General features: G+C 38.2%; 1 protein-coding gene across 18 annotated transcripts in view; it reads right to left on the bottom strand.

The window, feature by feature from the left end:
- The window catches only part of LOC119646678 (dachshund homolog 1), a 92,128-nt gene that overhangs the window by 53,140 nt on the left and 11,113 nt on the right, over positions 1-27,875 (bottom strand). For 11 of the 18 annotated variants that reach the window (XM_038047222.1, XM_038047221.1, XM_038047216.1 and 8 more), the window contains exon 2: positions 15,216-15,242. The exons of the other annotated variants lie outside the window; for them this stretch is intronic. In XM_038047222.1, the coding sequence (XP_037903150.1) occupies positions 15,216-15,242 (27 nt within the window). The remainder of the gene's footprint in view (positions 1-15,215; positions 15,243-27,875) is intronic. 18 annotated transcript variants of the gene reach the window in all.

Consider the following 27,875-nt stretch of genomic DNA (forward strand, 5'->3'; position numbering starts at 1 on the left):
AATTACATAAAATAAATAAAAGTGCAGTTGTTGCGAACTTAAGCTGCCCTCCACAGCACTCAAAAATGAAAATCGATCGAAGTACTACCTTCAATAAGAAAAAAATCGATGTATGATGCATGTATGACGTTGCAGAATTTGGTATCCCTAATTCCTAACAAGGGTGCCACATTAATTTCAACCCAATTCCTCAGGACAAGGGCTTTAATCATGTGCCCGAAAGTTTCCGGTGATCGCCAAGTCCGATTTTGAGTAGAATAAAAATTAATAAAATAATGCCAAAATATTTAAAAATCAATAACTTCAGGACAAAAAATGAGCTATTGCTCCGATAGCAAGGGATAAAATTTGAAAAAATTTCAATAGAGGAAATCATTATGCTCACTCCAGATAAACGGCTAAAACGAGACTCTAAATAAAGATAGTCATTATTAAAAGCCTCGATAAGTGGTAAATATTTTTGTGAGAACTTGATGAAGCATATCTCCTACATACTATTAACGAACAATAAACAGAGTAAACTCCAATCACTTATTGCCCTTAGAGTCCATGCTTAAAACTATTTAAAGAAGAGAAGCTTAAAAGACTAAGCTGTTGTGCGTTATAACTTCGATAAAGTCGGGAATAAATCCTGATAGGTTCTTCGTTGTTGTAGGAAGAGAAGGTTCAGAAAACGAAGGAGGGAGGAAAGCTTTTCTTAAAGAAGGGCAAACGGGTGCAAACGGGGGCAAACCTTGCACCTTTTCAAGGACAAGACAATTACAGATACGGGAAGGTGACCAGATCACGGGGCAGTACTCGAGGGTACCCCTCAGAAGAGAATTGAAGAAAGCTAAGAAATAAATCAGAGGAGGAGGGAAGTATAAAGCCTGACAATTTTGCTACCCAATTAGTGACTTCTTGACAATGGTATCGAAGCGGAGCTTATTGTCGCAAGTGAGTTCTGGCATGATAAGGAATTTCCGGTAAAAGAGTAGGAGAAGGAAGTGGGTGAAAATTAAAGCGAGTGGCACATAGAGTGATGCCTTCTGATGTTTAGCACAAAGCCATTAGCAGAACACCAACGAACCAGAATATCTAGATTTGCTTGAAGGGAAAAGCAGTCCATAGGCAACGATATAGCGGAAAACAGCTTGAGGTCATCAGCACAAAGCAAATAGTAAGGCAGGGGGGAAGGTCGTTGATTAAAAAAAAAAATAATAAAGGACCCAGAATAGATTCCTGTGGGACGCTAGCGAATGGGCAAAGGTGCCATCGAAGGAGACGCGGCAGGGTCGGTTGGAAGGACATGGAACAAACCGTATGGCAACGCTTAGACAGGAAAGTTCGGACAGAAGTAACTTGTGAATTACAGTGCCGTCAGCGTAGATAAAGCGACAAAATTGATGAAGTCGATCAGGTTAGAGATAGCGGACGTACGCATAACAAAGCCGTATAGCGCTTTCACTATGAGGTACCAAAAGTGAGCGAACAACCAGCCACTGGAATATATTAGAGAAGAGCGAAATGAAACGGTAATTCTCGGCAAGAGTATGATTGCCACTTTTATGAATATGGATGATGAGAACCTCTTTCCACATGCCAGGAAAATGATTCTTTTTGAGGTTTTTGCTGAAAATAAGGAATAGGGGAAGAGAGATGTACTGACCAGCTTTAAGCAAAAAGAGGTTTGGGAAACCGTCGTAGCCAAGGCCCACATTGGCGTGAAGTTGCCGAACAAGTACTCAAAAAGGAAAGGGGTAAGGAGGGGAATGTTAAGCGATGCGGAGCAGGCTACATCCGCTAGCGGAAGTGAAGAGGAGAGAGAAGAGGGGACATGGACTGAGGCAAAGTAGTGCTGGATTAAATCACAAGACAGTTGGGGGAATTAGCTGAGGAGCCACAGAATTGAATGGACGGAGGGGAGGGGTAAAAGCGCTTGTAAGAGGAAGGGACATAACAGGGTAGAAGATGAGATAAAGTGGTATAAAAGGTGTTAAGTGTTACGGTCACGGGTTAATGGATTGCCGCCAAGGCTGAGTTCCGACCTTCGAAGCTTACCTTGAAAAAGTAGAACTAGGGAGGCTTGCGCACAGCAGGGGAGTAGGGTTGGAATATCTGAGCATCAAACTCGGGAGCAGGATGATGGGCGCCAGAGATAACAAGAGAGGCAACAAGAAAATGTAATCTAAGTGATTTCCAAGAAGGTTTAATTGGAGGGCAGCACAGGTGTTCAAAAAAATGGATAAAGGAAGGGAAAGGTGGGTAAAGTTATTAGGGAGGAGAGGAAGACCAGGAAATTATAGGAAGATTAAAGTCGCCACAGAGAATGAAAGAGGGGAGCAAAACGATCAGAACTTCTGATAATCTGTTGAAGAAGTCTTCATACAGAGAAGGTAGGCTGAGGTAGGAAAAATATACACAGGACACGGCAAAGAGGCATACGTGTGCTAAGGCAGACAGCTTAAGACCCGACAGTCTAAAGTTGTGAAAATCATTCAAATTCGGCGAGACGAGCAGGCGGCCGGAAATGTTCTCGAAGCTTAATCCTCTGATAAGGCTAACTATGTGACGGTAAGGACTATAAAACCTACAGAGGTAGCAACAATTTCTCCAAAAATCAAACACATTTAATCGCTAATTTTCTTTGTTTCGATTCAATCAAAAGTCGAGTCTCAGCAATAGTGCTAATTTTTTAGCATTGACAATAAAAATCTGCAATGTAAATCATCAAATGGTTCCCGAAATACGGTATATGTTTTCAAAATAACAATTTTAGCCTACAGCGGTTATAAATTGATAAAATTGTGTTTAATTAACCCCTTCCATACCTCCCATCAATTCTAATGGTTTTCGACTTCACTGCGGCCTGGTTCATTGTGCATGTTGCACTTCTGCAATTAGTCTGAGTATATAAAACTGTCCACTCGATCAGAATTCTAGATATCCAAATCTATATTTTTTCGCTGCATGATAATTTCCATTTTGTAATTATTGACGCCGCTTCTTCACCAAGTTTCATTAGCAAAGCCATCATAAATATTTGTCCCTCTACATGCTCCAAGGCAAAGGCTAGCTACCCAAGTGGTAGCACTAGATAACCACTAGTCAGTCTAGTATTTAAATAAATTGGGCAGCTAAATATTACCTTGTAAAACCAGAGTGGCATTTGGTGAAAACAAATTTCTGACTAATTTTACAGTTGCCCGTCTCGAAAATGATCTCTGCAGGGCTTGAAGAGAGGTTTAAAGCTATGACACCACTAAATTGGCAAAGCAGGCTGAGTTAAGATGGCCTCCTAAGTGATAGCTGGCCCAATATCTGACCACAATGTCTCTAAAAATGTATATAAACCCATGCATAACCTTGCTGATGGCATAGATAATCAGGGGCAGCAACTAAACCGACTGCACATCCAAGAAGAGATAGCGGTTTGTGACTGGACTCGACAAGTGAATATAAACAACAACCTCAGCAGCAAAGACACGATCAGTGATTACCGAAATTTTTAGAAGGCGCGGCAGTATAACACACTCAACGGCCTTTGCAATTGAAATGGTCGGTTCTACCACATATCCCTTCACGAAAGATGCAAAGCCGCATAGTGTGAACCATTGTCTAAATGGAGATAAAAAGTAACAGAACTAGTTGTGAAAGAGAATAGCACCGCGAATACTAAAGGCATTGCCGGCCAAGAACGAGTAACTGCTCCGAGCCTGATGTCGAAAAAAGGCCACGAGGAAAGAATATCGGTAAGTCGTCACGGCGGAGGAGAGGAAGGATAAATCTACAAACGTGAAGGATTTCAACTTGGTATTCGAACTGAACCAAAAGAGTCTGAATGTGCTCAAGGGAAGTCACCATACGGTACTCCACTTTTTCCTAGATAGACTGATATTCAATCATATCAAGAAACTGTAAAGCATCATCTCCATTTTGAGAGCGAACAATAATGACCGTCTTCGAGTTACAAAATGTAGAGCAAATTGCAGCATCTTCGGTGCGCTCTCCCACAATGGAACTGCGATAGTGCATACAGTGGCACTGATGAAGAGACTACAGAGTGAATCCTACCTGTAACTTCTCCTACACGTTCCAAGAAACTGACGGAAGAAAGACAAGCCAGAGACATAAACGAAACTGACTTGATGTCAGTTCGAGTGATCGAATCTATTCAAATCGGACACCACAAACCAGTCAAGGTGCTAAGTGGAAAACAGACGAATGCTCTGCAGGATGAGATGAGATTTTTCATGGACGAGGACATGGGAACTACTGTACCTCCAAGTGCGATTTTTCTTAGAGAAATCAAACACGAGGGGATCGAGTCTCTGGTGGTGCTGTATGAGGGGCACACAATCACACGCGGACCGCGGAATACGCTTGTAACTGTTTTCCATAACACATTAGACTAAGTTTATGTCGAAAAACATAAAAATTAGTCAAATCAACCTGGAGCATGCCAAAGCTCCCTCCTATCTGTTGGCAGCGAGGCTAGCAAAGCTGTAGGATTTCCCGTACATTTTTCTGGTGCAAGAGTCGTGGGTTCGATTCAACAGCATCTGTGACATTGGATCAGTAAAAGGGGGTTAGGATCTTCTACGATGACAGATCATTAAGACCGAGAGCTTATATCCTGATGTCAAGACGGTTAGAGGTAACCATGTTGAGATAATTCTGTTCCCAGGACTTAGTTACGGTCATCGTACAATATCAAATAAATGACGAGAGAAAAAACATCATAGTTGCCTCTGCTTATTTACCCTACAATTCTTTCTATCCTCCACCGACGCAAGAGCTTAGGGATCTGGTAGTGTATGCAGAATCAAGTGGTCTCGAATTCTTAACAGGTTGCGGTGCGAATGCTCAACATATTTGTTACATCCTTGAGGAGAGAAGCTATTTGATTTCATCACTTCAGCTCGTCTCATGACTGTAAACGTAGGGTACGCCCCTACATTCGTGGGACCAAGAAGAAGTAAAGTAATTGACCTTACAATCTGCACCTCAAAATGTTAGAGTTGATTACACACTGGCGGGTGCTAGACAAGATCTCACTGTCAGATCACCGATACCTTGAATTCAATTTGACTATTGCGGGCGAACAGTCTGCAGTACATAGACGAAACCCTAGAAAAACGGATTAGACAAAGTTCAATGAACTTCCTGGCAATAAAGTACAGTTCCCTAGGCGACTAATGACTACTTTGGCGCTGGAAGATGAATTGAAAACTCTGAACTGCACACTTCCATAGTGCTATGAAGAGGCTTGTGCTATTTCTCGAGGCCAAAACGATAAAACGATTCCTTGGTGGAACCGGGAACTGCAAAAACTCATGAAATCAACCAGGCGACTTCTGAATCGTGCTTGCAAAAGTAACAAGAACGAAGACTGGTTTAATTTCAGAAACTCAAAGCGTGAATATAAGAAGCTCGTTCGGTGTTCGAAACGAGACTCCTTTAGAGCGTACTGTGAGGAACTGGACGGTGGAAGAGAGACCTCAAGGGCGTGCAGAGTCCTTTAAAGGGATGAGTCGGCCAAGTTGGAGACGGTACTTTCACGAGCTCTATACTGGAATCAGTACAGACCCTGAGAGAAGTGATAGGGGAAGAGTTGACAGTTCTTGCAACTCCTTCAACACGCAAGTGCTGCAGGGGAAACTGGAACACTGCAAAAGCGATTGTTACCTATGAAGAGGTGAGAGCTGCCATACTGCCCTTTGAACATTTCAAAGCACCTGGCATGGATGGTATTTATCCAGCGGCGCATTTAGATCAACCTCTAAGAAATATAATATTTTTCGAGGATGTCTTACTCTGGGCTACCTGCCTTCCTCTTGGCAAAAGGTTAAGGTAGTTTTCATACCGAAACCTGGGAAGGATGGTTATTCTAATCCAAAGAAGTTTAGACAGATCAGCTTGACTTCATTCTTGCGGAAAGGTTCGGAGAGACGGGTTGAGCGTCACGTTCGTAGAAACGCACTTAAGTCGCATCCACTTAATAAAGACCAGCATGCTTACCAGCGTGGAAAGTCCTTCGAGTCTTCTCTTCAGTCTTTGGTTACAAGGATAGAGGATGCCACTTTGGATGGTGAGTACACGATGGGAGTGTTCGTGGACATTGAACGTTTGACTGCGCGGTTTTTCAAAAAATTTATGGTGTCACCAGATCGCATAGTGTTGACAATGCTTTAATTAAGTGGATCCCTGCTATGCTGATGCATAGATTGCTGTGTGCTAAGGTGGGTGTCGATCACTATCTAACAGCAGAAACAACGCAAAGCTGCCCCAAGGGGAAGTGCTTTCGCGGCTTCTGTGGAATATGCTGATCGACTCACTACTACGCGAACTGCAAAATTTGCCAATACACGTTCATATTGATCGGTAACTTGGGACGGTGTGTAGAAATATATAACGTGCCGTTGATTTAATAGACAGTTGATGCCTCGGATATGGTCTTCCAGTTAATCCAAATAAAACCACAATGGTATTATTCACAAAAAGGAGAAAACTGGATGGGCTTTACCTCCCTAAGATGAGGGGTGCTATCCTTCAACTTTCCGAAGAAGTGAAATATCTGGGAGTCACTCTAGATAAAAAACTTCTTTGGAGCAAACATATAGAGATAAAAATGTGTGAGCTCAGCTTATGGGCTGTGCAGACGGACCTTTGCCTCTACAGGCCTCATGTGGTAATGTGGATATACGTTGCCATCATTAGGTCGATGTGCGTTTATCCATTCGTAGTGTTGTGGGTTAATGTGAAACAAAAAGGTTTTCACCGTAAACTGGCCGCACTGCAAAGAACTGTGTCTCTAGGTATCACTGGTACCATGAGCACGACATCCGGCACAGCTCTAAATGCATTACTCATTTTGCAGCCCCTGGATATATTTACCCAAAGCACTGCAGTGAAAGCAGCACATAGACAAATTCGATTAGATCTATGGGGAAACAACGGATGTAGGGAGTACAGAACATTAGAAGAGGAAGTAGGAGTACTGAATCCAGGTCCTACAATGCCGTTCGATTCTCGTATCCCCATACACCTGTATGGTAGAAGTTACCCTGAAGAATAGAGGGAACTGGGACGTCCCAGGGGAATGCGTGGCTGGGTATACGGAAGAACAGGGTTCTGGAGCCGTAGTCTACCTCTCAAATAAAAACGAGAAGTGAGCTTTTCGTTTGGGACATTATACAACGGTTTTTCAAGCCGAAGTTTACGCGATCTCAGGGCGACAAACTGGGTGATTGACGAGCAGTTGAAGGGCAGGCGTATTGCAATCTGCAGTGATAGCCAAGCAGCATTGAGGGCGTTGAGTAGTCCTTTGAGCACCTCGAAAATGACTGCCAGAACCGAACATGCATACCGAAAAGTTTATCTAGCAGGAGGACTTGCAGGACCTATGGACGCATCTGACATCAGATCTTTGGTGCCGATGTTCCCCAGTTGCAACGGGTAGTATCACATCCACTAACGGAAATACGATACGTTAACGAATCCGAAATATTCCGTTAGATGGGGGTGGCGAGTACAATAAGCCAACACGGCCTGAGTGCTCAGAAGCTGTAGCTTCTCGCCCACCACACACACACACTGGATAAGAGAAAACCCGATTCCGGTGATACATAAGAGGCATCAAATTCATTAAAGCTTTTAGAGCCCAAGGTTTTTTAGATTGGTTTGGAAGTATTCTATTGTTTTTACAAAAATTGCAAGAATTAGTTAAGGGTGTCACGCCCGTGTGCCGGATCCGAGGAATCGATGTTTCTTTTTCGGTATGAATTGTATCTAGATATAGTGTAGAATATTTTGGGATAAGTGAATTTCCGATATTCCGAATCGTTCAGAAATTGTAGTATTAAACAGGTAAAGTGTCATAGGTCAGGTTTATGTTGATCGCCGCGAATTTATCCGAACGACGTTCGAATGACTTCGCTAAAAGAGCGAGAATTGAAGCTTAGGCACTACATGGTTTTTTTAAGAAATCGAAGGTTTATGGATCAGATGTAGTAGATCAATGTTGAGTTAAGATTATATGGTTAATAATCCCCTTCTAATTTTTAAATGCGTTTTTCTCGAACTGCATGTTGAAAATCGGATGCCACCATGGACTAAAATCTATCCAACGAAATTCTTTGAAATTTTCACGACTTATTCAGAAAATATTTGTTCTTTGGAAACTAGGGTAATCACGATTCATTGGCCCGTATTTTTATACATTAAAGAAGCCGTGGAAAGACACAAAAATTTACATAGCAAAGTTTACCAAGGCACCAGAAATTTACCTTTCAATATTTTTAATAATGCTAGTTTGCAAACCGTGGTAAATTTTAATTTTATTATTTATTTATTTTTTTTTTCTCTCTCTTTAAGATGAGCACAGCGTCATCTGACACCCGAAAAAACCCTTTTTTGGAGGTGGATGTATAAGTTACTCTGTACTTCAATAATGAACTATAATATTAGGCTCGAATTGTCACGTATGCTCAAGATATTAACAAATATATGGTGTATCTTTATCCAGTTCTTCACAAAAAAATTCCCAAAAAACCGCCTTAAGACGGGATGATCCCCTTAAGATTTTACTATTTTTGTGACAATACGATTATTTTAGGTCAAGATTATATCAAAATCAGATCCCATAGCAAGTATCCACTTAATAAATAACGTAGTTCATAACAGACTTCAAATATTTTAATACAACTTGATCATATGATGAGTCCAAGGCGTATATAACAATATCTAATAAATTACAAATAATGAAGTACTACAAAACATCTGTCGAGAACATGGCAGCCATAGACCATCTAGCTACATTATCAAATTATGGAAACAAGAAAATGGAGAGAACTTGTGATAATTATATGCACATATTATAACACTGTGGAGTGAATTGGTGATTGGCACGTAAATAGAATTGCTGTGCACCTTCCTTCTTTTTACCTCAACGCTGGAGGAAATTGTAAAAAAAGATAATTAAATTAAATGCTCCTATGCTCGATTACAAGTTGCTACCGTGTATGCATGTGTGCTCCTATGCAATCAATTTATACGGAAAAAAATGCGATGGAATGCATCATTTTATTTAATTCTGCTATCAACATACATATAAAGACTCGGATTTACATCTATTCTAGCGTATGGAGTGCAGCTATGAATAGCTCTGTTGATAAATTTTATACTCTTAGATGCAAAAAAAATATGCGCGAAAATTTCAGTTAATATGTTGAATGGAAATAGTACGGAGTAGTTTTCCTTTAACTTTCATGTAGCAAAACTTAATTTACACGAGACACCCAGCTTGTATACATTTGTTCGATAAATTATTTCTTTTCGCTTGTTGACTGCTAATTATGTATCGTAAAATTATCATAATTCATGGTTAACAAATGAGATTGAGGTGCGATTCTTTTGCTTATGGACAATTTCTCAAACTGGAATATAATTTTACAATTACAATAGAAGAGGTAGAGGGTAGAGAAGTCGATAATGATGTGGACAGGACTGAATGCTGCTTTCTAGATATCAAACGGTAAAATGTCATCAAACATTGAAAGTAAAATAAAAGCAGGGAAGAAAGAATTACTCAGTTATCTCAGAAATTGCAGACAACCGGGGACATCAAGGAATAATTCTTGGAACATCCGAGATGTTATTCCATGGGAACGAAAGTCTCGAAGAATTTCAAATGCTCCTAAGCAATTTCTAAAAAAAATACAAGAAATATGGTAATATACTACTATTAGCTTTATTTAAACAGGTATCGGTAAAGACAGTATTTTGAAGCCTAGATGCCATGTGCATTGACCACCATATTTCTTTTCAGATATTTAGATTTGATAAGAAGAGAACGGTTCCTAGAAGTAAATAATCCTTTACGGTACTCAAAATGCTCGTTTTCTACAAACTCGAGCCGAAACTTTAGCGATATAAGCTAAACAATAGTAAGATTGTGGGACTCTGGAGAGGACTGCTCCCCCTCTTGCCACACTTATGGCAATGTGCTTTTCGGCTCTGGAAAGCCAAGTCCTAGTAGGCGCGAATCTAGCATCAGGCTACTGCAAAGCACGCTTTCTTGACTTGGGAGATGGTTTCTGACAGACTTCTAACTGCGGGATTCCGGTCCAGGTTAAGGAGCATCACAATGTACAATGCTATGCACCAACGAAGACTTCCGATATACTGGAGAAGGATACTTCCTACGGGCAATTAAATGCAATTTAGGGGGAGGCATTCCAAAGGTGACATTATGAATGCGCCAGATGGAATCTGACAACATCTTACTCGGATATGTGATGGGGAAACACAGTTTTGGTAACAGCAACGGTAATGGTGGGAGATTCGTGGATTTCTGCAACTTCCACTACCTCGTCATTAGTGGAACATTGTTCGACTACAGAGTCTGTCATTCAGTTGTGTTTCACCTCACCGACGCCGTACGCAATCAGATCGACCACTTCACGATCAGCAGTAGATTTAGGAGTTGTCTCTTGGCTGTGCGTAGCAAGAGAGCCGCTGACATCGGCCTCAAAAGAGGTCACCATCTCATGGTCGCTTCCGTTTCTCTCGGGGTCAGGAAAATGCGTCCCCCTAAATTCAACTTTGGCTGCTAGTATGATCCAGCTGTCGCTCGACATATTTGGAACGCATCAAAGAGTATCTCGAAAGCTTGATCGAGAGAGAGCAAACTGGTTTCCGTTCCGGATCCTTCTGCATTGACCACATCAACATCGTACGGATCATTTTGGAATAGTGCGAGGTGTTCCGATTTTCGATTTACCTGCACTTCATCGCTTTCGAGAAAGCTTTCGCTAACGTGAACAGGCAATATATTTGGAGTGCTCTACGCTGGAGTCGCATTCCAGAGAAATTAATAGCTATTATCAGAGCGACTGATGATGGCGATCAACACAAAATGTCACATGCTGCACCGAGGTAAAATCTCAGAGGATTTTGAAATCCAAAGGGAGGGTTGCATCCTGCCACTGATATTATTTCTTCGTGTTATCAGTTATACGTAATTCATGCTGCCTTGTCTGGAGGACGTGAAGGAATTCAATGGGCGCTGACAGCTTTCCTCAAACACCTCGACTACACTGATGACATCTGTCTGCTCTCCCACAGAGTCATGGACCTTGGCCAAATGACTCTGTATTTGAAAATAGAAGCAAGCAGAGTTGAACTAAATATAAACTCCAACAAAACCAAGGTTCTCAGTCTGACGCCTGAATGAGCAGAGCATCGAAGGCATCGATTAATTTGGATATTTAGGAAGCATGGTTTCTGCCGTCGATTATACCGAACTGGATGTTGTCCGACGCTGCTCTGCCTAAAATCTGGAAATGCAGTTATCTCAACGCTAAGGTCAGGTTGAAACTGTTCTGTGCTAGTGTTCTTTCTGTGTACTCCACTTTTACTCAAAAGCTCCAACTTTTGGTTAATACCTGTCTGCATCATATCATCGGAGTAAGCTGGCCTGACACTATCAAAAACGAAGCCTTAGGCGTCGCACAGGCGTGACACTCATACGCTGTGTGATCGGAAGACGGCGCAGAACAGTAGAGGAGGAGTCCGGACATTTCGGGAAGTCGTGGGAGGAGATGAAGTGTATTTCAAGTCAATGCGAGCGATGGCGCTTAGATGTGGTTGACGAGCTGTACTCCACCAAGGAGCGAACAGCAATCATAAATATATAAAGTGAAGACTAGAAATCATTAAATCAAACTAGCAGTAGCTTGACCTTGAATATTACGCTACAAGAGAGCATTATCCAAATTAGCCGATACAATATTTGGAAGGGAAGGCACAAAGAATGACACAAGCGGGGAACTTATCGCCCGCTTTAATCCTGATCCAATATAAAATACTGAGCCAGGCTTTGAGAAGCATAATTCATTTAACGCGTACAAGCAAATGCTAGGTCTAAAATGAAGAATTTCGACTTAGATTTCTACAAGCTATCGCTAGGAAAACCTTATAGTTACTAAAGTGGGTCAATGAAGCAACTAATACAGGGTTGGAATTTTAATCATCAGCCGATCAATAATTAGAATGGGAATTAGTTAAAGCACCTGGTTGGTTGCCCGAAATTATGATTGCAAATGCAGGGAATGAAAGGTTTTTTGTAAAGAGCTGCTGAAGAAATATCGGACCAAGGAATGACATCCAGTTTTTCTCATTGGGCTTCTTATAAAAACTTAAGATATTTAATAATGAACGGATGACGTTTCAAAGTTCCACATAAAAGCATAAATGTTGTTGAATAAAGCAAATATTTTGTTAAAAATGAAAGAAACGATCCTTTCATGTTTTTCTTTTTAAGATGAATAATCTTGTGATTCACTCGCGACCTTGTGTACCAAATAAAAAAAAAAATTATTTCTCAAAATTATGGTCAAATTGAAGTATTGTCTGGTGGAAAATGGATTAGAAAAATATTAAACAGAAAATATGAACTATGTATGAACAAAAAAGCTAACTTGGTAGAATTTCAAGAAAAGACTTAAAAGTGATAAAATAGCAAAATTAGGGAAGAATGCAGGAAAGAATTTAATAAATCAACCCAACCGCAAAAAGCGGAAAAGCATTTTCCCCAAAAACCAGAGAAAGTAAGGAAAGGACACCTTAAAAAAAATGGAGGTAAAATATGAAGTTCAAAAACTAACTGACTAAGAAAAACTATAAATAAAATTAAACGCATCATACAAATGCTTTTCTGGTGTACGAAATGAATATGTATTGCAATGATTACAAACCAAAGATAAGTTTATGTAGGCATCATGAAAACAGGTTCTTCTTAGCGTAATATTCACATATATGGAAAAGTTGTACGTTTTAGTACTAGATATGTAATGTTGCAGCTCTAAGGAAATAGCAGGAATGACAGGGTATAGGCTTGTTAATTAAAGCAGTCTGAATCTTCAATGACTTGTTTATTTTCCGGCAGTTCAGTTTGAAATTCCAAATAAACCATATGCAAATAAGTGACGAAAATTATCACCTGTTATAAAAATTCTTATATTTATAGCCACCATCATTAAGGTCAAAATTAATAAATTGGGGAGCACACACTAGATAACAGTGAAAATATCAGACTAGACTCCGAAATAAAACATTTAAAAGGAATACCTTCAAAACAGATCATATATAAGTAGGGTGGAACAGGATGGTCCAGCGTCTATAAATTGTTGCTGGAGCCGTGTTTTTGGGAACAACACCATCCTTTTGAAGATGACATTATCCTTATATACGTAGGATTCGAACTGGATGTTTATGATTCTTTAAAGAGGTAGAATAGTACAACAAACCTAGTAAGGACTTGATTGTTAAACCCTACCCCTCCTCAAACAAACAAATCTGTAGGTAATCCGAATTGCGTTGCAACGAAAAAGGTTAGACTCTTCTTTCTATGGAAAAAAGAAGAAAGCGCCGGGAGAGAGAAGATTTTAAGGCCAAAGTTTCACAAGTTGCGGAGATTTCAAATGCAATATGTACTAGTTGTCCATTGCTTAATAAAACTTCTCCTTACTCCTTTTCTTGATCCTGGCTTTTCTGCTTATACTCCCTTAAACCTTTGGGTAACAATTTTTAGGTTGACCCTAGCAACATTCGTAAAGCTGCCGTTCATAAATTGGAAGCGGGCTATTTCGGATACTACTAATTGGGAAGCATTATAATAATACGGTGTTATCTATCAATGAAAACTGTTCATACAACGTATTGTTAACATTGATTATCTTAGTGAGAAAATAAATTCTAGGCACTTATTGTTTGGAAATGTGATCACAGTGACGGCTTTGACAGTCGCAACAATAATGGTGGGAAACGTATAGAATTCGGCGACTTCACTCTTTCTGGAATTAAAGAGAGTTGGGTTTCATCTAATGAAATAAAGGGAAAACTGATATAATTTTGGAAACTCGAAATGGTTTCTAATTTTCGTAGTCATATAGTGTCAACAAGAAATTATATAAATTTTGCCACGTATGGCAAAAATAGTTGACCTCTGAAAATACGGAAGAACATTCGTCTCTGGTGCAATGTTGTTGGGGACATTTTAAAAGATATTGCAATTTCCTAAAATATCACTAAATTATAATTTAATTTTCTTCCCTGAACTCTTTAGCAACCCCGGATAGCTTTAATTTTATAATTGTTGATACCCTGCAAGTACCTTCAGCACATTGAGAAACACTTGAAAAAAATATAAGATTAAGCTCAGTTAAGCATAAGGTGTAAAAAAATGTGCCTTTTTTGAGCAGAATGCAACCTATTTTCCTAAATTTGTATATTAAATAGAAATAAAATGTCTTATTTGTAAAATATCAAGTTGAATAGGAAAATATTGTATTTCCTATGCTTTATATTTTAGAAATGGCTCAAAAGTTATTACGAATCATAGCAGTATAGCTCTCACGATTTGTACCCTTCGAGAACCTAAGTTCACTTCAACTGACAAATTAATTCTAATGATAATTCCAGCTACGCTGATATGATATATAATTTAGGTAAAATTTAGATGAAAAAATTTTGAACAAAATATTGTCCCATAAAGATTTTCTTTTGAAACGAGTTGTATGTTAAAAGGTCTTACCTTTAATTAAGGTGTAATTTTGTTATCAATCTCTAGTAAAAATCTATTAATATTAAACAAATCCATAAACAATCATAAGTTAACCGGGATAACAAATTGATACCAAAACAAGGTCCACAAATTAAACAAGCATTGCGTTGCATGCAAAATAAACTATAGGATTTAAACCGATATCATCGTCCGAAGGTCAGGACAGGGGTGCAGCCCGTTTGGACACCCCATAATTAACGTGAAAAATCCACTTAATATTTCTTTTTTAAAAAACAAACAAAACAAATTTGATGTTAACATCTCTTACTGTTTGTTGTTCCTTCTAGCTTTTGTCATTTTCTTTTGGAAAATTAACATAAATCAATTTGCATATAAATTTTGTTTGATTTTTGTTTTTGATACGCCAACAATATTTTAACCTCATGTTTGGTATGTATCGCGAGTTGATTCCAAACTCCAATATTGTTCCAGCTCTGGACGATGTCAAACACCACCACACCCCTGTGCACTGAATCTGATATATTTTTATTGCACTTCTGGACGATTGATTATTCGATTATTGCGCGGGTATCATTCATTCTTTTCTGATCACATCATACAACACGCTTTCTACAGAGAGTTCTCTCAATTTGCAGATAAGGAGTCATACCTCTCGGGTGGCTTGATTGATAAGCATCTGCAATTAAAAAAAAGAAAAAAATCGGCCGTTCGGTTGAATGAATTATTTTGGTATTAAAAATGATAAAACAGAAACATTTAAAATGAAAAGCTATGAAAAGATTTTTCTTAAGGAGTTCACAACATCTATTCATTTATTTATTTATTTACATTCATATTAAATTTAATTTATATTGAATGGATGAATATATGTAGGTATATAAATGTTTATACTTAATTTACATCAAATTTTGCGGCAGAAATCTCATTAAATGGAAATCCAAATGGCCAAATTTTCTTATTTTCAAGCGCAATCCAAATCTTTATGAACACACACCTTGACTCCTTCCTCAAAACCCATGCTAACTACATATGCTACCAGATAAGCTTCAGGACTTTATAGGAAATTTAACATTTCCGAATCTAATGCATGAAAAGATGGAAGTCATGGAATATTAAGTAGAGCTGGTATTTAAAGGACAAAAGCTAAAATTACCATTCAAAACACAGTTCTTTTCTTTCAAGGTATCACCGATTGAAATGTCTGGCGTCATTATTTTATATACCTTCGGTTTTTTTTTTTATAAAATACATAGTATCCACACAGTCTTTTTTTTGAACTGTTTTATTCCTATTTGGAGACAAAGCTCATTTTCAATATCATCACACTTAACGCTACTCAAGTGATAAGCCTACAGGAGCGGAATAACTGAAAGACAAAAACAAGATACATAACGTACTAGGATTCGAATCTAGGAGATCAGAAACTGACTTTCTGCCAACTTGGTCATCGCAGCGTTATTGATTGCTATTATCTGAGGATCCATGAATGATTCGTACCGCAATTAATTGAAATACTAAATACGTTATCCTTATCGGAACAGCTTGCTTTATTGCGTGAATTTAATTTGATTTTCTATTGAACTCCTCCAAAAAACCATGTTTCTGTTCTGTTAAGCCTCTTGGATTCAGGTAGATTGTGTATGTATGTATGTACTTATGTAAACAAGCTGCTATATTTAACAGGCCTTGATTGAGTGCTTACTCGTAACATCGAATTTATATGCACGCATTTATACTATTTTATAATAAGAAATTAACTTCCATGCTTCATTACACGGTACCGCACCGTCTTGAAGAGGTCATTTCCTCCTCAAAAACCTGTCAATATCGCGTGATTAGATGCTTCCAAACATCTTGTGCGTAACGGTTATTATACATATGTGTATACATATATTGTACACATGTTTTGTATAAATTGCATATTGTTTGCCATTTAAGAAGTTAATAGTATCCGCACAATAGACGAACTATAAATAGTTTTTAATCGGAAAAGAAACTGTTTCCAAATTGACACGCATATTGAACGGTTTTGAAATTAAATTTTTCCACGTGTATCTTCTTATGCAATCATACAAATATATAGGATCTGCCTTGATTAAGTCTTACATTAAGTATGTAATTTGAGAAACAAGTAACCAACAACTCTCCGCATCATACAAAGTACTATATACAATCGATAATGCGATACCAAAATGAAATTTAAAGTGAAGAGCGAAAGATAGATGATATAACTTGTAGAGTAAACCATCTAAAATTCCACAATACGTTCAAATGCCATGATAATGTGAGGTTTTACGAGCCAAACCTTCCAGCAAAGAATGCCAGGACTCCATTCCCGAGCCTGGCTGGCACAGAAGCGTGCGAGCACTTCGATGGAGCTTCAATATTCGCGGGTGGACCTTCACGATCAATTTCGCTATCTTTTCAGGTTTTTTGGGTAGCTCTCGCCTCATAGTCATTTTCATCCACTTAGGATAGTCTTTGGCCATCGCCAATCTCATATGGTCATTACAAAGTTCACTGTCAAATTAGAGATAAGATGGCGATATATGTAATATCACCTTCAAGCGTAATATCACATTACAGTCACCGAGCGCGATCCAAATGTCACAACATCACTTAATATTACAAGATCAACGCCCAGTTGAGGCGAAATGACTGTATTATTCTTATAATAAGTAATATTGTCCACTCCGATATGAAATGATATTACAAAACATCACCAAACATCACCGTTCTTCCTAGCAGCAGTCTCGGTTGTTGAGTGCCGTGCCGATGTCGAGGATCATTTGCTAATCTATTAGTGTTATGATACCCCGTTCTCTGATTTGAGATTTGTGAGTGATAGATAAGCTTTGAATTATCTCGCTTCTATGCAATATAGAGCAATGCAATAGCAAATGCATATACTACTACGCCATAAGTAACCATGAATTCTTATTCTTTGCATGTGAAAATATCTTTCTATATTATATGAGATCTTTTGTTTTTTCTCTCCTCCTCTGTGAAAGTAATATTCCATAATATCGGCTTCCGAGTAAAATATGTAAGATTGTCTATATATGTAACATCACCTTGACGGTTATGGTAATGAAAGGTGATGTTTGTCATACTATTTCCTAAAAAGGTGATGTGATATCAAATTGTGTCCGGATAGCTGAGTGGTTAGAGCACAAGGCTGTCGTACGGAAGGTCGCGGTTCAAATCTCGCTGGTGGCAGAGGAATTTGTATCGTGATTTGATGTCGGATACCAGTCGACTCAGCTGTGAATGAGTACCTGAGTCAAATCAGGGTAATAATCTCGGGCGAGCGCAATGCTGACCACACTGTCTCCTACAGTCTACTGTAGTGTACCGTTACGGTCTTGAATGAAGTGCTCTAACACACTTCAAGGCCCTGATCCAATATGGATTGTTGTGCCAACGATTATTATTATTATGATATCAAATTACCTACTAAGATGATGATGTATTGTCCTTAAGTCAAACGCTTACCCTGTCAAGTTATTCTCCATAAGTGATGTCTGAAGAATTTCTCAGTGTTTTCAATTCAGCAAAAATTCCAGCATTTTCACCAACAAAAATAGCATATCCCCTTCACCAACGTATGAATTAGGTAACATCATCCTCAACGGCACAACAACCGGTATCCGGTCTAGGCCTGCCTTAATAAGGAACTCCAGACATCCCGGTTTCGCGCCGAGGTCCACCAATTCGATATCCCTAAAAGCTGTCTGGCGTCCTGACCTATACCATCGCTCCATCTTAGGCAGGGTCTGCCTCGTCTTTTTTTTCTACCATAGATATTGCCCTTCTAGACTTTCCGGACGGGATCATCCTCATCCATACGGATTAAATGACCCGCCCACCGTAACCTATTAAGCCGGATTTTATCCACAACCGGACGGTCATGGTATCGCTCATAGATTTCGTCATTGTGTAGGCTATGGAATCGTCCATCCTCATGTAGGGGGCCAAAAATTCTTCGGAGGATTCTTCTCTCGAACGCGGCCAAGAGTTCGCAATTTTTTTGCTAAGAACCCAAGTTTCCGAGGAATACATGAGGACTGGCAAGATCATTGTATTGTACAGTAGAATCTTTGACCCTATGGTGAGACGTTTCGAGCGCAACAGTTTTTGTAAGCTGAAATAGGCTCTGTTGGCTGACAACAACCGTGCGTGGATTTCATCATCGTAGCTGTTATCGATTATGATTTTAGACCCTAGATAGGAGAAATTATCAACGGTCTCAAAGTTGTATTCCCCTATCTTTATTCTTCCCGTTTGACCAGTGTGGTTTGATGTTGTTGGTTGGTTGGTTTTCGGTGCTGACGTTACCACCATATAACTAACACCAACACTGGGTTTAAAAAATATTAGATTTGACATTTTAAAAAGCACTTTTTTATGAAAAGCGACAGCTAGTCTCTATTACAAATCGTCGAGACCTAATTGGAAACCAAACTACGCGACCATAGCCATCTGAACAAGACACACCAAGGACATCTGGTTGACGCTTCAGAGAAAACAATAAGGTTAAAAAGATAAAAATAAAATTCACTTTCAGTCAAAGCCAAAAACAGCCAGGAAGTTACTACAAATATAAGTAAGGGTACTTCGAAGATGGCTCACGAAGATATCAGCTCTTCAAAATGTGTAAAATGACCAGAATATCTACTTTCGCGTGATAGTGACATTCAAAGGTTTGGATTTGCACATCAGGGGCAACATTAACCTATTATAACTTTGTTAGTAAGCCAGCCAATTATACTACTATTAACTTTATTTGAACAGATATCGGTATGAAGGATATTTCCAAGCCTAGGTACTATATAGTGCCAGCCTCCTAATTTTTTTCAAAATTTTGATTCTAAGAATGGGTCCGTAAAAGAAATGATCACTTTCGGCCCCCCGCACTCCCCACCTTTCCAACAGACCAACAACAAAACTAAGAGAATCAAGCATCGGAAAGTACTAATCGTGACCTTCCATTTGATACCCTACTGACTACATTTGGTGAAAAAAGTTTGCATCCCCCTTTTGCATATATAGAGACCCTCCCTTAAGTTCGATCTAGAATGATTTAATTCACTGTTTGCGTGAGCGTTCACAGTTCCCACCTTCACACCAAATTTGGTGTCAATCGTTACAACCATTTTCGAGAAAAATCCTTGTGACAGACAGACAGACAGACGGATAGACAGACAGACAGCAAACCGATTTGAATGAGGTTCTGTTTACCACAAAACCTTAAAAAGTTAGTTAATGTACGCTGCACACGAAGCCGGAGATGTCTCAACAAGTGCTTTGAATTACCTAAGTATCGACCTTAATCTTTCCAACTGACATCCAATGACTTTTATCTGCTAAAAACAATTTGAAGGACAACATTTGGTCACAAGACAAAATACTTTTCTTAGAGGTATTAACCCTTTAGAGAAAAAACACCAAATGGGTGGTGCTGGAAAATTGGGCAGAAAAATAAATTTAATCCAAATTTCTACTTCTTATTATAAAGATAAATTAACATTATTTCCGAATCAATCGGTGTATCCCCTCCTACCATCCTGTTGAATTTCGGGAAGCAAATATAATATATATTAGGTAGGAATATATTGCCTTGGTTTCAATTTCAGAAATAGAAATTCCATGAATATAAACTCCGTACTTGGCATCATAGTACTCCATTTCAAAGTCATTCTAATATTTATTATAAGCTGAGATAAAACATTTTATGGTAGTCTATCTTCTTATAGAACTTAATAACTCTTCCACGTAATACTATACATGTATAATTTGACTCACAAACCAACGCTAATTACTATCTTGTATAAAATTACTTAAGAAAATTCACAAATTCATATATTCTCTAACAATTCCAACCATCTCGTACTCACATACCCTTCCATCATTGCATTCTCCTTAACAACAAGTAGTTGAAGGCGTAACAGAAATAGTATCAAATAGCTGCGAGTTTCATTTCCTTCCCAATCGAGGCGAATATCTAAGAAAAGACTTCACCGAACGCGTGCAACGTATTGAAATAATTTCACATTCGTGACTTTTCTATTTGCGGAAACTTTCAACTTTTCCCCACACCAACATGGGTACCAACAATAGTTGGACAAGTACTCGTATATTCTTAGCGAAAGCAAGTCCAGTTGACTTAATTCTTCAGACCCAACCTACTACACGCTATGTGTTGCTTATAAACATGACGATGTTGCTCAAATCAAGGTAATAATTCAATGTAATACAAAAGTACTCATAATTGCGTGCCAAAGATATTTGCAATAGTTTCACAAGTACTGAAATGTAACTATTTTGAAAAGTTTGAGGAAGAACTTGGAAGAACTCCTTTGAGTACATAGGCCTCGCCTAGCATATGTTGAGTTTATGGAAAATGCAAGGAATATAGAGTTGAGTCTGCAAATAGCAAAGTAACGGTTTATTTGTATTCTTTGCTTTCAATCACTCACGAACTTCAATTGAACGATGAATATTAGATTTGAAATGTAGATTCATTCTAATGTGACTGCAGGATGTCGAACAAAATGTAGGGAATTGAACATTTGACACAGTCCTCATAGTGCAATGGATCAATTTCCGATTATTAATTATAGAAAAGGACACGCAACAAACTATTTTACAATACATCGAAAGGGGGAATCTGTTTATGTAAAGAAATCTGCTGGTAAAGAATATACACAATACTAGAATGAAACATGGATTTTGACAAAAAAGGGATTCATAGAACATACAACTGGGGCTGAGAGTTAAGCCACGTTAATTCACTTTACCACCACTCCTACAACCATTATGCAGCAAGATGAGGCGAAACTGATCAGCTGGATTCTTCTTATCCTTCAGTAAAGAATATTTACATTGTTATCGAAAATATGCGACTATGTTCCTCCCAACTTCCGCATTTCCTCAATCATCTGAGATGATCCTAGAAATGTGAGGTCTATCTGAGCATAGATCTTGGAACATGATCATCCCGACTGGTTATAATCAATTACGAGTAAAGAACTATCAGAAGGACAGTACAAGTGGTGGAATTTAGCAGTACAAGAAAACTTTTGTTTTTGAATTGTACAAGTACATCATGTACATTTGTTCACCTCTGGTTTAATCTCGCATCGTATCTATTCAAATAAAATTAATAATAGTATATTACTATAATTTTTTGTAATTGGGGCTGTAAACCCCTTTAAGTTCATCGTAGCACCACTAAATTGAAGTGATGTAGGCTATAATGTAGAGCATGATCTTACCAAGTTTGGTGGAAATCGCACTATTACTAACAAAGTTATAATACGTCAAAGTTTGTTTGTTTCTTTGAAAATTGAAGACTATGAATGTGAATATCACCCGAAAGTCGATACTTTCACATAATATATGGATATATTACCTACTACGTACTAAGAAATACACAAAACCTTTCGTACCTGAAGCGTGCAGCTTCCGGTTTCCCGACTTGTTTATACTGTCTATAGGGTTAAGGCCTTGCAGTTGATGGCCTTCCAGAAACCTCAGAAAATACGGGCCTTTGCAGTCATATGCTGATAAGATTTTCCTATAGGAGGTTCCCTGAGGTGTACTTCCCTACTATGGCATGACAATCTTTTTTCATCAATATAGAATTTGTCAGTGACAGAAACTGTCACCTGATGTTGTACCTTGACGTTGGAAATGATCTATGGGATATCCCTTTTTGATTTTTATTATACTTTATCAGATCACCCGTAACGAGGAGTCATTAATTTGATTTATTCTCCTTTATTATAATTCGTTTAATTCGGGTCACTTGGCCATGGTCTCAATCAAACCCGTCAAAAAACTCAATAATTGCTTTCTATGCAAATCACAGATGAACTTGCGGAAAGCCCGCGGTGTCCTATATTCCACTTCTCCGTGGTAAGAGTCATGGCATACCACATTGGAGAAAAGTTTCTCTCCCAGAGAGAATTCCCAACTAAATATCCTAGTTCCATCGGAAGGAATTATTCATTTTAACCACGTAATCTTTGTCAGACTACCAGACATGATACCGTCGTGTATTAAGTACAAATCTAACCTATAAAAATAAATGACCACTCCCACATTTGTTCTATGTTAAAGGTTGTTACTTCCATGCTGTATTTGGTAAGCCAATTTTTGTTTTACGTAGTGCTTACGCAACCTTTCATCCTCGAAAAAGATTTATTTCAGCCTTTCCATGAGTCCTGCAGCTTTTCTCCTATACGTTATCCAAGTCATCAAAATGGATGACTATTAAATTATTTTTGGCGTTCTTCGACTTAATGTTCTAATTAAATCCCAAGCTAAGCCTTGTAATTCGGAACGTTGAAAATATCGAATTACGTACCAATGAAGAAACGCTAGTAGAAAACTTAAATTATCTTCTGCAAATCAGAGACGAATTACCACAGAAAGTATCGACTGATGCAAAAGATTGATTCTGGATATAGATAACTCAATTTTAGTAGACTCAGGACTCCTCTACTTATTGAGACTACGCCCCAAATAGGAAAGACTATCTGTCACATTTTTGGCTTGCAGACAATATCTGATAAGTTTCTTTTGCTTTGATCCGGATTAAGGGAAAAAAATGAGAAGATCGTTCCTTGGGCACGAAATAAAATTTGACATGAAATAGGGTTCATAGGAAGCTCTTTCCACGCCGGAGAAATATCCCCTTATTTTTTATTATTCCTTTTATTAAAAAATGAGCGTTCTGCCTGAAAGAAAAGTGTGTCCAGCAAAAAATGAGAGACAGTTCCTACCCAGTTGGGAACTACCTCAACCCATTAAAATAAAAGGTCCTCTACTTCAGGCAACCTAGGCTTGAACCAGGCAGTTTTCGCTCATTATAATTCGGAATCATACCTTGATTACCGCTTTTGGTCAAGCTGCTCCCATGGCTGAGTTGAGGCAGCATCTGATGAATTGCCTCTGTCCTGGACGAAATTTGCATTCATATAAAAGACGTTGAAAGTTCATGAATGAAAGCGGAACCATAATAAGATAAAACGAAAGAAGAATTGTACGCAATATACGTGAGAATAGTCGAGCTAGTTCCTCGCTAATTCGCTAATAGATTAGTATAGTAGTAGTTAGTCAAATCTGTAAAACTGATAGATGCCACCAAGTTTAACGAAGTTAAACCCAAGTTCACCATTTAGGCGCTAAGTATAGGTTTTGGAATTGGAAGCCAAATTCAGAATTTTCCGAACCAATTCAAATTTTTCCAAACTAATTTCAGAAATTTCCAAATCAACTTCAGACTTTTCCAAGTCAATATCAGAATCTTTCGTTTTTGATTCAGAATTTTCCATTTCGATTTTTACCGCTGGATAAGGATGGAGCTGGGGTTCTTTGAAAAAAATTTGGACTGCATATCAATTTTCTATTATCATTTGCTTCACTGAGACTAGCTGAGACACACATATAATGGTTCAATGACGTCCTCTAGGACAGGTTAAGTGTCTGAAAGTAATAGCCACGCCGCAATTTAAACTTCTTAATACTTGGGAAGTGCTGTCGGTTGTCAGTGGACATTAATGAGGTTCTACAAGAAACCACGGAGTTAACTGCAGTCACAAGTACATGATTTTGTATCTAAAGATCATGACAAAAATAGCAGATTGAGGAAGTTATATTTTATCCCAGACCGAACCATGGTCCATTAAAATAAATAATGACACAAAATTGATAAACTACTCAGATTTTTTTTTTCAAAGAATCCCAACTTCATCCTTATCTAGTGGTAAAAAGTTGGTATACATCAAATCAAGGATACTGAAAAAAAATTTGAATTGGAAATGGAAAATCCTGAATCTGTAATGGAGAATTCTGAAATTGACTTGGAACAGTCTGAAGTTAGTTTGGAAATTTCTGAAATTATAATAGTTTGTAAAAATCTGTATTGGTTTGGAAAATTCTGACATGACAAAGTATTTTTCCAGCAAATAATACTTGCGGAAGCGATTCGATCAGATATGTAATCACAAGGACCACGTTATTCCGGTATCGCACTTTCCGATTTCTACTTGCTCTAATGCGTAAAAATTACTTTGGCTGGCACAATCCACGTATTGAATGCTTGAAATATGAGAATTTCCTCCGACATGTGTATATATATCTTAAAAGAATGGCAAATACCCTCACAAGTCAAACAATGACTTTTCGTAGCATTTGTCGCTTGTTGAAGTTTACAATTAAAATGCCTCAGCGAAAATTCACTGGAAGGTAAATTTTGTACTCTTCAAAATAGCAGGATTCAACGCTGACATCATTTTTAAATGTAAAAAAACAATCGGAAGCTCCACTCAAATATCATTTATGAAGTTCACTTCAACTATCGTACTCCCAGACGTTGAGATGTCTCGATCAATACAGCATGATGTTTTTGGGATGCGTTTTTACGTGGATACAAATAATACATCAGTGAATATATTCGATAAAAAAAACCGGATCTCTTTTCCAACGAATAAATCTTTGGACTGAAAAATGCAGGATTGTAACTTATGATGGAAATTATTTCTGTCTGCTTTGTCTGCTTTACCAAAATTATTTATTTCTTTGCAGATATTTATATTTAAGTGACCACTCGTCACCATCCCCAGCGCCTTTAGTAAAGTATAAAAAAACGGATTCGGATTTTCAGGGATCTTAAAATCCTATCAATCAGCGGTAAGATGAACTCAAGAACTATATATAGAAAAGATAATCGAATCCTAGGTATATTAATGAAATCTAATCAGAGGTTAGTAGTGATTTTGAAAGTTGAATTTCGACAGTTTTCTCCATGCATATTTAAATGCCAACTTGTATTGAACGATTCCTCCTTTTTAATTTCGTCTTCTCTATGGAAAAAATAAGTTTTTTCTGGAAGAATATTTGCGGTAAACCATTTTATTTAAATTTTAATTTAATTTAATTTTTTAGAAATAATTTAAAAAAAAATTATGAATTAACAACATTTTACTCAAAAATAAGCGTCTTTTATCTGATACATAGTGGCATATCAACAAAATATTTAATAACATAACAGTGGGAGGAATAATCATCTTAGAAGATTATAGCAGACCTATAGTACTGAAGAAGAGAGCAAGTTATCCCCGAAATATCGATATATGCAAATTCAAATAAAGAATTAAAAAATTCTTGATATTGTTTCAATTTAGTGATCTCCTTTTTGACAATGGAGCTCTACCGCATATTCTCTTCAGCTCTTTATATGAGGTTTTCCATATAAATCTGAAACCTGTACTTTCAGGAAAATCAGGATTTCGATTTTGAAGACCTCTTCTTACATGTACAGGTTAACGGCATAAAAACCCTTTGAAGCCAACAACTTTACAGTTATAAAGGAAACGCTTACCCTTAGATAACTGTTAAGTTAAGACGGGAGCTTCCCTTTGGAGACATTAAAACTAACTCTGGAGGGGGTTAATCTCTTTCCTGAAAATGAGAGAAAACACATTACTTGAAAATTTAGTCATTCTATCAATAATATGCCCACATCCATAGATGAAAACATCGATTCGATCAACAACAGTCTCATTAAAAATTTGCTACAAGAATAAGAAACTGTGTGAATACCCTGTACTTTGTTTTCTGTGATCTGACACATGAAAGCACACATCGAATTAGTTAATAGCAGTTCTTAGAATATAAGAATTGATTGAAGATTGTTTCACGATCAAAATCATAATTTCAAAAAGCATGTTGTCAGTTTTACCCGTCATCATCATCATCAGCGACCCCATATTCGATCTAATAAGCAGCTCCAAACATCACGATTTTCTGTCAAGCTACACCAATTCGATACAGCTGTCACATCGCTCCACGTGAGAAAAGGCCTACCTGAATTTTAACCACAACCAAACGGTTGTCGTATCAATGATAGATTTCAGCTTTATATAAACTACGGAATGGCCCATCCTCTTGTAGAATTGCGTCACCGTAATTTTCATTGGTGGTGGTCTCCTATTTCCAATGTTGTCAGTTGAACAATGCTATTTGATGGTGTTGTTGCTTTTGATGCTGCCATTTCCCCCGTGTACTTCCTCTGCCTTCATTAATGTGCACCTTCTCGATCTAGATGAGGGCAATTTTTGCATAAGCCAGCAGTTGAATAAACCAGGAGATGATAGCGTCTCACGGATCACTTTTGCCAGGGCCTGGTTAAATTTACTCCTTGTCTTGGACCGTTGTTGATGATGAAATGCCTTGAAAGTGATGCTCCTGCTTTTACCTAGCCCCGGATATTCGTGAAGATCAACCTAGTCAGTCATTTCAATTGCGCCGGGATATAAAATTTTCTCATGGTCATGTACAGTTTTTCCCAGGATGTGTTATCATAGACTGCCTTAAAGTCCATGAAAATATAGTGAAACTGATGGCCTTATTCCAATCATTTTTCCATCGCTTGTCGCACATAGAAAATCTTATCTGGTATTGATATGGACCCATGATATTTTGGACATATGAGGCTATTCAGCCTAGCAAGATAGCAGAAAATATCTTATAGATGGTACTCAGCAACGTTATACATATTACTTCACTGCGTTTCTTTTTATATATAGGACAAGTAACGCCTCATTGTCAGCCATTGATTGATTGATATTAATTCGCTAGCCCAAACCTTAAGCATAAATCGAAGACCCGCTTGATGTGGTTGACCGCCTCTACATTTAACCAGTTCGGCTATAATTTCATCAACTCCTGGCGAATTTCACCGACCTTTTCCACCATACTTAGTGCTGGCAGCATTTATCCGATCGTGGGACTTACAATATCGGTGAATTCTGATTCTTGAACAGTTCATCAAAATACTCGACTGATTGCTACAATGTCATAAAGCACATTTGCCTCCTCGCCTCGGCAGGATGGACAACGAGGTCTCTATGGTCTCACTCTACTAGCTTGTTGGGAAAACTTCCACGTCTGGAGCGGTTGCTCCCTGCAGTTGTCCAGTTCTCAGACCAGTTAGTTCATTCAGGCTACCTTTATCTGTCTGTGAAATTACTTCTTCGACCGACAGATTTTGTGGTAAGTCTCTCGGCGTTCTTTGAGAGTAGGAGTGTCCCAAAAGCTAAAATTCTCCACCTCAAAAAGAACATCAAAATATTGATAAGCAAATAATAGCATTCAGAGGTAAGTTCAAAATTTCTACGATTTCATAAAGTAATATTTTTAGTCACTTTGTACATATAGTTTTTAGGAGGATCACACCATTCGAGCATTAAAATTCCACCAAGACCCACAAATGGGAAATGACAGATTCATCGGGAATTAT

This window comes from Hermetia illucens, chromosome 1, assembly GCF_905115235.1.
Source record: "Hermetia illucens chromosome 1, iHerIll2.2.curated.20191125, whole genome shotgun sequence".
Taxonomy (NCBI): Eukaryota; Metazoa; Arthropoda; class Insecta; order Diptera; family Stratiomyidae; genus Hermetia; species Hermetia illucens.